Source organism: Hibiscus syriacus, unplaced genomic scaffold, assembly GCF_006381635.1.
Source record: "Hibiscus syriacus cultivar Baekdansim isolate YM2019G1 unplaced genomic scaffold, ASM638163v2 tig00002239_pilon, whole genome shotgun sequence".
Taxonomy (NCBI): domain Eukaryota; kingdom Viridiplantae; phylum Streptophyta; class Magnoliopsida; order Malvales; family Malvaceae; genus Hibiscus; species Hibiscus syriacus.
The window spans coordinates 1-16,056 of NW_024061919.1; the positions used below are offsets into that span (position 1 = coordinate 1).

Here is a 16,056-nt window from a genome sequence, read left to right on the forward strand (position 1 = left end):
TTATCAACAGATCGCCAAGGGCATCATTGGCTGGAAAAGTTGTAGAAGAGGTATGGACTGGTCATGATTTAGTTTTGATAACTTACGGATTTTTGGTTGTCCTGCTTATGTGCATGTACCTGCTGATGATAGATCCAAACTTGATGCAAAATCGAATGAGTGCATTTTTCTGGGTTACAAGAAAGGTGTCAAAGGATTCAAGTTCTGGGATCCAATTACGAAGAAAATTGTGATCATAGAGATGTTGTTTTTGATGAACAATCCATGTTGCAACAGAAGAAAGACACGACAGTGGTGGATTTCGAGCAGTTTCCAGTTGAGAAACCAGAAACTTCTCAACTGACTTCTGGTGGTTCCACTACGGATGATTTGCAGGATTATAGTCTCGCCAGAGATAGGGTGAGACGGACGAATATAAAGCCTCTGAGTAGATTGGGTTTTGAAGACTTGGTATCTTTTGCACTTATTGTTAGCAGTGATGATCCGGCTAATTTTCATGATGCTGTTACTAGTCAGGAAAACGATAAGTGGATGGCAGCCATGGTTGAGGAGAGATGGAGTCTTGAATCACAATCGTACATGGGAGTTGGTTCGCCTTCCTGAGGTAAAAAGCCGATTGGTTGCAAATGGTGTATAAGAAGAAACCAGCAGTAACAGAAAAAGAGGGGGAGAAGTTCAGGCTCGTTTGGTAGCAAAGGGTTTTTCACAGCAGAAAGGAGTTGATTATGATGAAATTTTTTCTCCTGTGGTCAGGCACACTTCAATCCGAGCAGTACTTGCATTGGTGGCCAGTTGGGATTTGCATTTAGAGCAGATGAATGTTAAAATTGCTTTTTTGCATGGTGATTTAGAGGAGCAGATCTACATGCGGCAACCTGAAGGTTTCACTCAACCTGGAAACGAGCATTTAGTTTGCAGATTGAAGAAATCTTTGTACGGGTTAAACAGTCTCCGAGACAGTGGTATAACGTTTTGACTCCTATATGATCAAGATTGGCTACAATCGATGTGAGTATGATTGTTGTGTCTATGTTAAGAGCCTTGATGATGGTTCTTTTATTTTTCTATTACTGTATGTTGATGATTTGTTGGTTGCTACGAAGAACATGGATGATGTTATCGGTTTGAAAACTTTATTGAGTCAGGAATTTGATATGAAAGATTTAGGTGCAAAGAAAATTCTTGGAATGGAAATTTGCAGGGACAGAGACTCAAGGAGACTGTGGCTATCTCAACGGGGTTATGTTGAAAAAATGCTAGAAAAGTTTGCGATGAGCAGCGCAAAACTAGTTAGCACTCCATTGGCGAACCACTTTAAGCTCTCATCAGAACAGTTCCCTAAGACAGATAAGGAAGCTGAAGATATGGCAAAGGTTCCGTATTCTAATGTTGTTGGCTGCTTGATGTATGCAATGGTATGTACTCGTCCTGATTTAGCTCATGCTGTTAGTCAAGTTTGTAAGTACATGTCTAAACCTGGTAAGCAACATTGGGAAGCAGTCAAGTGGATCTTTCGATACTTAAAGGTACTATGGGACATGGAATTGTTTTGGTAGTCAACGAGATAATCCTTTGGTTGTAGGATATGTGGATTCAGACTATGCAGGTGACTTGGATAATAGAAGATCTACGACAGGGTATGTTTTTACTCTTCGTGGAGGACCTATTTGTTGGAAGTCTACTGTTCAATCTGTAGTGGCACTATCTACAACTGAAGCTGAGTACATGGCAGCGGCTGAAGCTGCAAAAGAAGCTTTATGGCTCATGGTTTAGTGAAGGAGTTGGGTGTTCAACAAGGTGGAGTTCTGCTTTGCGACAATCAAAGTGCTATTCACTTAGCTAAGAATCAGTATATCGTGCTAGAACTAAGCACATTGATGTACGTTTTCACAAGATCAAAGAGTTGGTTGCATCTGAAGAGATTTTGTTTCAGAAGGTACACACTGATGAGAATGCCGCTGATATGTTCACCAAGCCAGTTACGACAGACAAGTTCAAGCATTGCTTGGACTTGTTGAATGTTTCAAGTTGTTAAAGAACTAAGGTAACCCACCCACATTGAATGTTTCCTAAGGGGCAGGATATTCGCAAGGTGGATTTGTAGGGTATGACTCATAAATATACTGGTAAAGAGGACAGGGGATGGAGCGGAGTGAGCCAACATCAACTGTCCTTACAAGAAAGTCTCGTAGAGGAGTTACGATTATGGTTGGGGGTGCCGGGGCGCAGCCCCGCGGTACGGTACATGGTTAATTTTGTAATTATGTACCAGGGTTTTCTATTATAAATAGAGATGTAACCTAAACCTATGAGCATTGAATAAATTTTTCTAGCGCCGCCTAGGCACCGAGGACGTAAGCACATTGCCGAACCTCGTTAAATTCTTGTGTTCTTTCGTTTACTTTGCCTGATTTATCAACATGCAGCAAATTTAAAACTTGACGTTGTTTAATAATAAACCAAATAGCCAAAGCAAAGATTGAGAGAAAAAGCTTTAGTAGAACATGAGAGAGGAAGGAAAATGAGATGACTTTTTGGTTGGATTTATTTGAGGGTTTGATGGTCGTTAGCTTTCCCTTAAACATTCAGTATTTTTTCTTTCTTTCTCTGTTAAATTTCAGCTCTCATGTTCATCAGCTATCTGTGTATTGTAGAATGCTGGTGTCGATTGCAGTAGAGTGCCCACTCCTTAATAAAAGCTTTGTTTCACACCCAATCCAAATGTTTCAAAATTGATCCCACGTAGAGAGAGAAAGAAACAATGAATAATTCATCCAAAAAATTTTGTAGCTTTGCATGCAACAAATATGTTAAGAAGTGGGACCCCTAACTTATATGTTAATTGTTTAATTTGGAGAGAAGGCTACATACAAGGAATGCATGGGCAATATGCGTACAGACCACATTCACCTGCGATGATGTATGTGTTTACGATTCCAAATCCAATCATCCCCAAATTCCTTTGTATATTTAACATTACCCAGCAGCTAGGCAGCCTTATTTCTGCCTTTTCATTTTTCATTCTTGTTCTTAATAAATTATAGCTTGCATCGTTAGACAACTTTATATATTTTTTTAAAAAATTAGGGTTTAGGATGTAAGTGTTTATAAATAATTTCGGATTAATTCATGAATATATCTAATTTATTGTGATATAATATTATGATTTAATTACGATAAACATAATAAACCTAAAATAAAGACACATAACTAGAAATAATGGGTGGTTAAAGCAAGATTATGTATCTAGTGATAGCAGACAAGGAGTGTGGATATGTTTCTTTTCATCTCCTTCTATGTTTTTCGGTTGTAATGTATACTCTATTCTAGGTAGAGGACCCTTTTCAGTCTCCATGCATGTGCTTGCCTCTATCATCTTAAATATGGTAGTGGATTTATATATCAATCTCACACAAACATCTAAAAAGTGCGTGATATCTTCAATTGTGGGTGCATAGATTTTGTGTTGCTAACCTTTAACTAATGTTAGGACACGTCACCCACCCCATTGGGTTTGCAAGGGATTCCAAGCACATAATTTCCATGCCTTGTAGAGCTGACAAACACCGAGGGAGAGAACAACAAACAAAAGGTGACCAAAAAGAAAAGGTCTTTTAGTGGTGAACAGAACATAATGGAAAGAATCTTAAAAGATGAACAGAGGTGTTATCTGCGAGAGAAAAGCCTTTCCATTAAGGGTCAAATGCTTTGCAAGGAACGGATGTAAAAGGCCCATGATTTTGGCATGCTTTTCTTGGGGTGGTTGAGTTGGTTAATAAGTTCTTGTTCTTGTTAGGTGATTTGTATGAGTTTAAAACAACCATGTCCGAGGGCTTAGCTTGAGTTCAATAAAGTGATTTTGTTTATGGTGTGTGCATAGGAGATGGGTCAAATAATTTGTTTCTTATAGGATATAAGCTCACTTGCAATATATTTTCTTCGTATAGGATTTATGCATTTCTAGTTTGAGACATTTTCTTATAAATCGATTAATTTCTCAAAGTATCTTAAAAATATCAACCCGATGTCAGTAGCTTAAATTATATATACTTTTATGAAGACTATGCGAACAACAATTTCAATACAACTTAAATATGAAATTACTACTTAGTACGAGTTTCTAATAATTTTATTGATTATTACAATTGCCTTGATTTAAAAACATAAGATGTTAAAAGGGACTAAAGAAGAAAACTTATGATTTGGGGTTGCCATGTCAATTAATTTATTAGTCTTTTCAAAGTAGGAGACTCAAATTTTAATAAATTAAAAATATGAACTTGTCAGTTTGAAGGATGAAATTCATAATTAAACCAAAAACAATATATGGAAAAAGAAAGCATAGAATGAAGTAGATGTTAAAGAGCCTTGGGCAGTAAACCCTACCCCTAATGATGAAGTTGAGATTCTTTTGATCTAAAACCCCTTAAAAAATTTCCCCCAAAGTTGAAAGGTGATGACTCAAGGAGCAAGTCATGTGAGTGGGGAGATTTAATGTTTAAATCCAAAAAACAGAAGTTGGGGTGGTCAATTCCACAAAGTCAAAGGAACCAATGTGTTGAAAGCCTTGGGTTCACGTAATAAATGAATCTAAATCATGAAAACGCAACAGGGAAAAACTGACTGATGGGGTTGAAAAGATTTCCTTTTCATCGAATATAATATTACGCAAGTTTATTTAGATTTTAAATCGGACATAGATAACGATTTCATGTGGTTGGAAAGGCTAACATTTCCCTCCCAACTCCGCAACTGCTATCACTTTGCTAGCATCATCCTTACAAACTCCTCCTAGTTCACTTGCCGGAGATTAGCCATCACATGCTGGAGCTGCATGGAGAAAAGAACCGACAATTATTTGAAACTTGCAGGCATTTGATATTGAGGGAAAAAAAAAGCATAAGAGAAGCTACTTCTCTATATTCACAATACAATGCTTTCGAGAGGTAATGACCGAGTACTCTTGCTCTATTTACCTCAGCTGCTGAAATAAAGCCGTTTCGATCCTTATCCAAAACCTTAAAAGCTTCCCCAAGATCCTCGTCGGAATCGGTATCCTTCACAAAACAATTACAAGAAAAATAAAACTCATCACGTATTTTACAAAGTGTATGATTACAATGGTACGGTATTTGGTATTCGGTTGTTCAACAAATTAATGTCGGAATCCATGAAACAAGTCATCGGTCGCCTCAGCCAGTCTAAAGCAACAAGAAGCGAAAGAGAAACTTCGACGACAGGTTTACCGCCCACTTCGGTCTAGTTTTAGTGCTTTGAAATATGATAACAATGACAACTCTTAAGCATTGTGCACTTGAATCAATATAAAACAACAAATTGATGCAAACTTTGAGCTATAATATATTTCCATTTACACCGTGTAACAGAGACCATCATGTACAGAGCTTCAGGAACCATGATGAATCATTCTGGTCTATTAACAACATGTTATCAAGTAAATAATAAAAAAACGGTGAGGTTCCGACATTGAAGTGGTGAGTTTATTTGGACATACAAATTATTGTCATCTACTTCCCTGGAAACCTTCTACCAGCAAAACTTGGGTGACTTCTGTTCTAATTTATCTTTTTCATGGTATTCCTTTTATACTCTGAAATTCAACCACTGGATCACGTCGTCCATTATAGCTTCTCGTTCAGGTTCGATGAGGAGATCGTGTAAAAGGCCTTCGAATAATTTGATCGTTTTGTCGGTTGAGGCCTCATCGTACAGTTTCTGAGAAGCTTTAGGATCGGTTACGGTATCATCCAGGCCATGGAGAACTAGGAAAGGAACTTTCAATCTACTCATATTCTCCTGCAAGTAGGTTGTTATTCTAAGAATTTCATAGCCGGTTCTTACCCGGAGGGGTCCCGTGTACACCAATGGATCCGAATACTTAGCCACCAGTGCCGCCGGGTCCCTTGAAACCGGCTTCCCGCTTTTATTGGCAATATTGACTTGGAACCTTGGAAATAGATATGAGATGATAGGGGCAAGTACCTGCCATGGAAATGATATTTTACACCATTCATGTTCTTCGAGGAATGCGACAAAGAAGAAAAAACACTGCATATCCATGAATGCAGAAAGAAGAGACGAATGATATAAACAAGGAAGATCTTACCACAAATATGGGATGAGATGGTTGAACACCTACAGCTGGGGATGTTAGTATAACGCCTGCTACTTTGTCTTCAACCTCCGGATCAAGTGCTGCCTACAGTTAACGCAACAGAATCAATGTTGGTATATTATTCGAAATACTACTCGACCACAATTGTTCTTTATAAAGCCTTACTTTAAGGACAATTGCGCCACCCGCGGAATGACCAAAGCAGAAGCATGGAAGACCAGTATTTTCAGATAAAATCCTTTGAAGCAACAACTTCTGCGACAAGTTGGGAAGATAAATGAAGATGACACTTTCAATATTTACTTCAAAAATAAATGTTACAGCTAAACCTTAGAAAGAACATACCATGTCGGCAACAGCATAATCAAGAGAATGGACATATCCGTGTAGCCCATCACTTCCACCATGTCCTACAGGATATTACGAGCAAATAAGTCTAAGCATGAAATTATGAACTATGAACCATAGAATGAAACTTAAACTTACCAATCCAATCCATTGCGTAGACCTTGAATCCATCACCATTTAGCCGCTTCGCAAAATCATTGTATCTGCTACTGTTGTGCGAGGGAAAAAGAGCAAACATGTTAAGCGAAAGATTCAAAAGAAAAAAACATGGAATAAAATGAATATGACCTCTAACAAGGCATTAAATCCAAATAGCAAACCTGTGTTCATTCAAGCCATGCATTAGAAAAACAACTCCCCTGGAAAGGCACATGGATAACATCAGTATCAAAATGAATGAAGTAGAAAGTTTAACTGGGAAAAAGAAATCAGTAACAAAATGTAATTTTAAATCAAAAGGAGGGGTAGAGATTGTAGAAAGATTGTAGCTTGAAGGAAATTAGATGGGATTATATAGATAAATTATTCAATATGATTTTATGCGTGAAACTAGATATAACATGATAAAAACAGATATTTAATGTGGTTTGATTAAATATTTTATAAATTTGGTTTAAATTTAATAAATTTAGTTCTTTATATTTAAAAAAATTATGAATTTAGTCATTTTTTTGTAATAGAGATAAATCAAGCAAATCTATCGAATCAAAACAATAGTTGGATCATTACATCCTATCATAAAAGAGCAACAAATTACTGTCAAACTATTAGTCTACCAAGAAAGTGATAGGAAAATGATATAATATTTTTAGAAGAACAAACAATAAATACTAAACTTACAAAGTTTATAAATATGAAAGTTTAAATCTATTAATTTGCTTTAAATTATTTTAAATTAGACCAAATTAATAGAATACATAAGTTTTGAGGAGTAAAACTATTAATATACCATGCCATGTTAATATTTTGTACAATATTTAATGGAGTTAATTGTATCATATGTGCTCAAAGTATGACTCTCACTTTAAATTGGTCCTTAAACTTTTAAATGTCTCAAATTCATCCCTAAATTTTGACTATCATTCTAAATTAGTCCTCAAACTTTTGAATATTTCAACTTCATCCTCAAACTATGGCATTCATTCTAAATTAGTCTCTAAACTTTTTTAACATTCCAATTTTATCCCAAACTATACGTATATACTAATCACATCTCTTGTTAATAAAAGCGTTAGGCCGTGTTATATTTTATATGTTTGAAAAAAATAAGTTAAACTATGGTTGAAACTAATGATATATTTGGATAAATTTGGGGATGAAATTGGAAGATTCAAAGTTTGGAGACCAATTTATAAAGAGGGTCATAATTTATGGATGGAATTAGAATGTTCAAAAGTTTAAGGACTAATTTAAAATGAGAGGCATAAATTGAGGATGAAATTAAAATATTCAAAAGTTTAAGGACTAATTCAAAATGAGGATTATAGTTTGGGGATATATAATGCAATTAACTCTATTTAATTGATATGGACTTAAGAGTTAATTGCATCATATGTCCTCAAAGTATGACTCTTATTTTAAATTGGTTCTTAAACTTTTAAATATTTCAGTTTCATCCCTAGACTATGACTATCATTCTAAATTAGTCATCAAACTTTTGAACATTTCAATTTCATCTCCTAATTATGACCTTCATTCTAAATTGGTCTCCAAGCTTTTTGAACATTCCAATTTCATCCTAAACTATACATATATACTAATCACATATCTTGTTAATAAAATCATTAGGTGAAGTTATATTATTATATGTTTGAAAAAACAAAATTGAGGTTAAAATAAGGTTGAAACTAATTACATATTTGGATGAATTTAGGGATGAAATTAAAATATTCAAAGGTTTAGGGACCAATTTAGAAAGAGGGTCATAGTTCAGTGATGAAATTATAATGGTAAAAGTTTAAGGACTAATTTATAATGGGACTTGTAGTTTGGGGATGAAATTGGGATATTTAAAAGTTTAAGGACCAATAAGGGTTATTGTCTGGGGACATATGATGCAATTAACTCTATTTGTTATAATCTTTTAATTGGTTGATTAAGTTAAAATTTTAAAAAAGGTGATCTATTTATAATATAACTGATAATTGAGTGATTATCTTACCCAAAACTTTCATCTAAATCTGACCTGATTTTGACCGAAGCCGGAGACCATGTCTGAATGAATAATGTATCGCCTCTAGCACTAGAAAACAACGAGAACTCCCTGATAACGACGGAGTCGTCCTGAACCACCCTCCGAATCGCCAGCAAACGCCTCTCCGCCGGGACCCTCACCACAGGCGCCGCCGAACCTTTCCTCCCGCACTCTTGCTTTTCATCCCTCCCCACTTTCTCCTCAGAACACATCGCGGAGGCGCGTTTCCGTCCCCGGAACGGGAAAAGGAACAGAAAAACGACGGCGTTAAAAAGCAGCAACAGAGTCCTCAACGACCGCAAGGAGAAGAGCTCGTTGATGAGGTCGCTTACACCCCACGTTAACGGTTCCCCCGCCATTTCTTTAAGCAGTTAGATTCTGAAATCGGCTCTCTGGGTTTGCAATGGTTTCAGTGAAATTGGAAATACTTAATAAAATGAAAATGAGAAGAAGAAAAAAACACGTTTTGAATTTGAGCTTCTATAGTTATTATGATAATCGCTCTAGTTGACGAGCAGATCATCAACCTAGAGAAACCAAATCAAAACGAGGAAAAAAAAACACACCACAAAAAAGAAAGAAATTTGTCAAAACACCTTCTCTTTAGCTGTCCAAGAAATTATCTGTGTCAAGGTCATATAAAATTAAGCCTTTACCAATTTTAGAGCCGACCCAAATCATTCATTTTCCAGGAAAATTAATTTGTTTAGGCGATGCTTATCTGGAAGAATTCGTGGCAGAAACAAACCTAGTTTGTTTTTGTTGTTTACAAGTAAAATGGAAAATAATCTATTTTTAAATTGACGGAAAAGGTTTGGTTAATGTTTCTGCTGATGATCGTCGAAAGGAGGGCGGGAAGCACGTTTCTCACGTGATAGAATTATAGTCAAATCTTAAGAGAGTAAATTGTATTAAGATCTAAAAGTTATTTTAATACATTATATTTTTATTTTGTATTTTATAATGATTAGTATTTATTCTAATACTTTTTTAATAATTACTGTAATATTTTTTTGAATTTATTACAACATTATATTTTATTAAATAAAAATTAATATAATAAATTATATTTTAAAAAACTATATAAATTAAGGTACACTAATCTTCTTTACTTATCATTTTCCTTGAGATCATCACATAACATAAATTTAAATACATATATATATATATATATATTAAATTAAAACAACCATGATTTATCGACGGTAAATGATTAATATAAACAACAATAATATAAAAATGTATATACCAATGAAAAAATATTAAGAAACTAGATTCATTACAACTTAAATACGACTTGTACAAAATGATTGTGAGCATCTATCAATATAAAATAACTAATATGAGGTGTAAAATAAAGATAGATAAAAAACAATTAAATAAATATCAACTACATCAAATTCAACGGTAAGAAAATGAAAAAATAAGTGAGAAAATGAAAAGATTAATTAAACAAAAATAAAAAAGTATAATTCATATACACAAAACAAAAAGTGTGAGAAAAGAGAGAATGAGAAAGTAATGGAAGAAAAAGAAAATAAAAACTTGTGAACGGTGATTAATACAAGACTCACACTATTGTCAACGAAAGATAAATATAAAAATTTAGGACGAATAACCTGAGAACAAAATAGGAACATGACTAAAGTTTTTTTTTCCTTACCTAAATGATATGAATGTTATTGACTTTGTGACGATTAATATGACCATACCTAAATAAACATATACACGCAAATAATTTTAGAAATTAATAATTGAATAATTTATATTAACATAAATTAATAAAAATATTATTTAAAGTGTTCGTGTTATCAATAATTGAATTAACTTAACTACACATGCTAATATCACATTAATATTTTAATATATCTAAATATATCACATCAACACTAAGTGTTGATTATTAATTGATTAACGATTTTCATACAAGAAATAAATTATCTTGATAAAAAAATAAGACGTTAAAAGTGAAAATGCTTAAAAAATACGAACTAATGTGACTATTCAAATAAACTTTAAAAAGTAAATTTTGACGTTATACCTTCACAGTTTGATCTGTGCATATTTTAAATATGCTCCAATCTATATTCAAGTATATAATTAAAACCTAAATTGACGTGTGAGTTAAAAAAAGGATATATTTGTACAATACTAATACCTGGATTTGAAGTTTAGGAATCAATTTAAAATATGAATGATAGTTAGGGACGCTTAGTGGAGTTAACCCAAGTTTATTTTACTTCTGGGCTTGCGTTGTTTATTAGACCTAGTACTCAAATTTGGGTCAGCCCATATAAATTTTATTTTTATATTTATGTTTACATTATTATAGAAAAGTTCGAGAAAGCCCTAAAGGCTAAAACCCTTCCGACCTTTCAATTTCTTCATTTGCACGCCCTCCCCCACTTCGCTTCCAACTTTGTTATTTGAAAAAAAAAGCTAACCGACGATGTCGCTTCGAGTGTTGAACCCTAATGCCGAAGTTCTCAACAAATCGGCGGCGCTGCACATGAACATCAACGCAGCCAAAGGGTTGCAAGATGTTCTCAAAACGAATCTGGGTCCCAAAGGCACCATCAAAATGCTTGTTGGTGGATCTGGCGATATCAAGCTCACTAAAGATGGAAACACTCTATTGAAAGAAATGGTTCCTTCCTTTTCCCTTTTTTCCTGCAAATTTCTAGCTATTTCTCTCTTTTTGCCTTGTCATTTGTTTGATAGGAAGTGGTTTCGTTTTCTTAACCAGATTTAAATGCTTCGTTTGCTTTTAGTGAAAGAATGTTAAATAGTTAGGGAAGATGTGGATTTTTCATGTTTGAGAACGGAAATGATTGATTTCGTACAATTTACTTAGTTGTTTGATTGGAAAAATGCTTCAGCAAATTCAAAACCCGACTGCTATTATGATAGCAAGGACAGCTGTTGCTCAAGATGACACTAGCGGCGATGGAACTACATCTACCGTGCTCTTCATTGGCGAGCTAATGAAGCAATCTGAGCGTTATATTGATGAAGGTTAGGACTCGTATGACTGTTTTGAACCCATGTTAAAGAACTGCTAAACTCTGCACTCTTGTATTAGATTTAAGGGTCATTTTTTTAGTTGGATGGCATTGGGATAATAGGAGTAACTGTTTCAGTCATGTTACTGACTGTAATCTTGTCTTTGTAAGGAAAATTTAAGAAGACTTTAGTAAGATTCTTTAGGTCAAGCTCATGATATTGCCCACTGAAAATGATTAAGGAAAATTTTAAATTTGAAAATCCAAATGGTTGTAGCCGACAGGTTTTGACATAGCATTTCTGCATGTATACACACACAAACATATTCATACATATATTTCCTTTTCTCTTTATCAATTATATGCTTAGTGATAAAGCTTTGGTTTAGGGATGCATCCACGTGTTCTGGTTGATGGCTTTGAAATTGCTAAAAGAGCTACCCTTCAGTTCCTTGAGAAGTTTAAGACTCCTGTGGTGATGGGTTCTGAACCAGATAAGGAGATCCTGAAAATGGTTGCGAGAACCACAGTAAGGACCAAGGTATTTTTCAATTTTCTACACTCCCTCCTTTACCATACTGTCTGTTTTCAATACAACAACAACAACAAAACCCAATTCCCATATGCAATGGGGTAAGGGGGAGGTAGGGTAGTAGGCTGCCCCCAACGCCAGGTTGAGAGTAGCTTCCGTGGAAGACCTCCGGCAGTCAGAAAATTAAAAATATAGATAAAATGCAAAGCATGTATAAATAAATACATAAATACATAGTTGAACAGTATTCATATGCAGTCATAAATATCATTAATATCATATGCGCGCTTATACTGTCTGTTTTCAATGACATGATATATTACTATATTATCCAATTTCAATGACACCTACTTTATATGATTGACTATCTGTATTCTCACACAGTTGTATGAAGGATTGGCTGATCAACTGACAGACATAGTTGTTAATGCTGTAAGTGGGAGAATCATTTGTTTCTACCTTTTCATCTTAAGATTTTGGTTACATAAACTTTTATTTGATGCAGGTACTCTGTATCCGAAAACCAGATGAGCCTATTGATCTCTTTATGGTGGAAATAATGCACATGCGACATAAGTTTGATGTAGACACACAGCTGGTATGTTTGTATTTTCTTCTTTTCATCTTGCACTGTATTCATGCCACCTTTCTCAATACTTGTGCTCTTGTTTAAATCTTTCAAGATTATAGTATTCAATGTTGTTTGTGGTTGCTGCTGTTACAGTATGATGCCAAGTTTCGATTGCTTATTAATCATACATTTATTAATAATTTTGAGAATTTTTGTTCGAGGTTACTCCTTTGAGTCATGAGGCTTCTTGTTTTCTAGAGACACCCAAGTAGTTCCCTAGATTCTAACCTGTCAATTAGCCCATAGTCGTCAGGTACATTACTATTTTTCCCTTAAAATAGCTACAATTAAAGTACTTTTGATCTTTGATTCCATGAAACAATGTTATCTTGAATTAACATATGCAAATTTGGCCATATCAAATAAAATCTAGGAAGCTTCTCTTTTCCTTTTTTTATAAATTAATCACAAATAATATTGATAAGAAATCATGAAATATGTTGGTATTGTGCATTAATTAATGTAACTTCTATAGATTTAACTTTCCTCCAAGTGTTACTCACTTTCCCTTCTCTTAATTGAAACAAGTTTTGTTTGTCTAATGAAGCCTGAGTACTTCTGTTTTGTTTATACATTGTTTTTTGTATTTGCGTGTATGTGTTGGTGTGCTTCTATATCATGCAACTTCCTATGTTTACCTTTTCTGGTTTCCCTAGGTGGAGGGACTAGTATTGGACCATGGTTCTAGGCATCCAGATATGAAGCGACGAGCAGAAAATTGTTACATCTTGACATGTAATGTATCATTGGAGTATGAGAAAAGGTACATATATGAGCATTTCTTTAACTCCATTTTTTATTTGTTTGTTATGTGAGGGGTGCAAGAGGAGGGGGAACTAGTCGGTTTGGGAAAATTAGTCTGATTATCCTTTTATGTGTCCGTCCGTGGTTAACACTGATATTAAATTTTCTTTCATGGAAATATAGTCTTGTGCTAAGCTTCTCATTTTGTGTCTGCTGCTGCATTCCTTCCGTTATCCTCAATGTGGATGTATTTTGTTGTGGTAGTTATCATGTGACTAATGTTTTAGCCCTCAGTGAAATAAATGCAGGCTTCTTCTACTCAAATGCTGAGCAGAGAGAAGCAATGGTTGCAGCTGAAAGGCGCTCAGTTGATGAAAGAGTCAAAAAAATTATCGAGCTAAAAAATAAGGTAGCTTTTGTTATGCCTCATACCCATTGTAATTGTGGCATTGGTGTAGCAGATATGTGAAAATTCTTATGATATTCCTACTCCTCTTGGCCATCGTAGGTTTGTGCGGGCACTGAAAACAATTTTGTTGTTATCAATCAAAAGGGTATTGATCCCCCCTCTTTGAATCTTCTTCAACAAGCTGGGGTAAGCTATGGATTTTTGTTCTTTCAACCCCTATTCTAACTTCAGATGTTTTCATAATGTCTCCCTCTTCGGTAGTTGTGTATAGCTTTCTTACAAGTGTTGCAATATATCAATTTTCCCTCAATATAGAAGAAGCATCAGACTTAAGGCTGACGTGATTATGAATTTTTTCTTCCATTGAAGAGTTGTATATATAACTGATTTTGATTTTTTTTAATGGTTTTTGTTAAAGTTTGTCTCTCATGTGTTTTATTGCAATTTTCTGATTATGGTTTTGTAGATCATTGCCCTCAGAAGAGCAAAGAGAAGAAATATGGAAAGGCTTGTTTTGGCTTGTGGAGGAGAAGCTGTAAATTCTGTTGATGATTTAACCCCTGACTGTCTTGGCTGGGCAGGTCTTGTCTATGAGCACGTCCTTGGGGAAGATAAGTATACATTTGTGGAAAATGTAAAACATCCCCATTCATGTACAATTTTGATAAAAGGTATGTAGTACTGTTTTCCATTTAATTAATTTGTACAAATTTAATATCTATACAGTTAGTGCTGCTTATGAAACAGTTAGCTTGCAGTTTATATAATATTCATGCTATTGTTAATAATATAGGGCCAAACGACCACACAATTGCCCAAATTAAGGATGCTGTTCGTGATGGGCTGCGAGCTGTTAAGAATACCATTGAAGACGAAGCAGTTGTATTAGTAAGTTTTGCTTGTTTAGCATTTTATTTGCAATGGAGTTCATAGTTCATGTCTTCACGTCAGCGTCAGTCTAAGATAGGAAATGAAAGGTTCAGGCAGCCCTTGAATCCTCTAATTTAACTATAAAGGCATAATTTGAGACAGAATTATTTGGCTGGATTTTTACACGCTGCAACCTTTTATGATATTATTTGATATATTGATATACTTGTGCTTCAGGGTGCGGGAGCTTTTGAAGTTGCAGCTAGACAATACCTAATTAATGAAGTAAAGAAAACTGTTCAAGGGGTAAATCTCTGGTATATTTTCCTATCTAAAGTAGGTGAAATGAAAATATTTATAATGTTCATAAATTTTGAACAGCGTGCCCAATTAGGTGTTGAAGCTTTCGCAGATGCCCTTCTTGTGGTGCCAAAGACACTTGCTGAAAATGCTGGGCTCGATACTCAGGATGTCATAATTGGTCTTACGGTATTTTGTCCGTTTTACTGTTACATTTGACCCCATTTAGAAACGAGAAGGTGAAGAAAATATTAAGTTGATCATTGTTTTTGATTGTCAATTCAGGGGGAGCATGACAGAGGCAATATTGTGGGTCTAAACCATCAAACAGGAGAACCTATGGACCCCCAAATGGAGGGTATATTCGACAACTACTCTGTTAAACGGCAAATTATAAACTCTGGGTATGTAAAAGCTTTCTACGTGATTATTTCCACTTTGACCGATTTCCTGCATTAGATGTTAGCATGTTTAGTACGTAAAAACTGTAAGAGGTTGCTCGTTTTGCAGGCCTGTAATTTCTTCACAGTTGCTGTTGGTCGATGAAGTGATAAGTGCTGGCAGAAACATGCGAAAACCAACTTAGGCCTTCCCTTCTACACTATTTTTGGGTTGAGACATTATGGCCTTAGGTATTATGTTTGATGGGAGATTTTGTATACTAAAATGGGTCATGTATTGTTCTTCATGATCTGTTTTGGAGGATATTTCCTTAATTAAATCTCAATGGTTTGAATTGGAATTTGGATATGTCTATGATTTTGAAACCACTCGAAGCTACTTATTAGTGGGCGAGTTTTAGTTACTTTTTAAATTTGATTTAATTTACTTTCGGATTTAAATCATCCATTTTCTTTTTCTTTTGAGCATGCTATTACTTATTAAATGCA

The 16,056-nt window shown here is 34.7% G+C and overlaps 2 protein-coding genes across 2 annotated transcripts; one reads left to right on the forward strand and one right to left on the reverse strand.

Annotated features, from left to right (window-relative positions):
• Nucleotides 1-5,435: 5,435 nt before the first annotated feature.
• LOC120143730 (monoacylglycerol lipase-like) lies at nt 5,436-9,222 on the reverse strand. The gene is made up of 7 exons (XM_039157972.1): nt 8,670-9,222; nt 6,805-6,843; nt 6,623-6,693; nt 6,482-6,546; nt 6,302-6,391; nt 6,128-6,220; nt 5,436-6,003 (listed from the first exon to the last, which is right to left on the reverse strand). The coding sequence occupies exons 1-7, from the start codon at nt 9,035-9,037 to the stop codon at nt 5,605-5,607; spliced, it is 1,125 nt and encodes a 374-aa protein (XP_039013903.1). The 5' UTR covers nt 9,038-9,222; the 3' UTR covers nt 5,436-5,604.
• Nucleotides 9,223-11,055: 1,833 nt separating this feature from the next.
• Nucleotides 11,056-15,840, forward strand: LOC120143840 (T-complex protein 1 subunit zeta 1). Its single transcript, XM_039158062.1, has 14 exons — nt 11,056-11,325; nt 11,558-11,693; nt 12,070-12,221; nt 12,597-12,644; nt 12,718-12,810; nt 13,500-13,606; nt 13,882-13,996; nt 14,096-14,182; nt 14,463-14,667; nt 14,790-14,884; nt 15,104-15,172; nt 15,248-15,355; nt 15,452-15,570; nt 15,677-15,840. Exons 1-14 carry the CDS (start codon nt 11,128-11,130, stop codon nt 15,750-15,752), a joined length of 1,608 nt encoding a protein of 535 aa, XP_039013993.1. The 5' UTR covers nt 11,056-11,127; the 3' UTR covers nt 15,753-15,840.
• The last annotated feature ends 216 nt before the right edge of the window (nt 15,841-16,056 follow it).

Bases quoted from the DNA above. Each gene is read 5' to 3' on its own strand.
- LOC120143730 (XM_039157972.1), bottom strand. From the start codon at position 9,037: ATGGCGGGGGAACCGTTAACGTGGGGTGTAAGCGACCTCATCAACGAG. The intron at 6,221-6,301 runs GTAAGGCTTTAT...CGTTAACTGTAG, and splicing joins GTGGCGCAATTGTCCTTAAA to GCAGCACTTGATCCGGAGGT. The intron at 6,004-6,127 runs GTAAGATCTTCC...TTTCCATGGCAG, and splicing joins CATCTCATCCCATATTTGTG to GTACTTGCCCCTATCATCTC.
- LOC120143840 (XM_039158062.1), top strand. From the start codon at position 11,128: ATGTCGCTTCGAGTGTTGAACCCTAATGCCGAAGTTCTCAACAAATCG. The intron at 14,885-15,103 runs GTAAGTTTTGCT...CTTGTGCTTCAG, and splicing joins AAGACGAAGCAGTTGTATTA to GGTGCGGGAGCTTTTGAAGT. The intron at 15,571-15,676 runs GTATGTAAAAGC...CTCGTTTTGCAG, and splicing joins CGGCAAATTATAAACTCTGG to GCCTGTAATTTCTTCACAGT.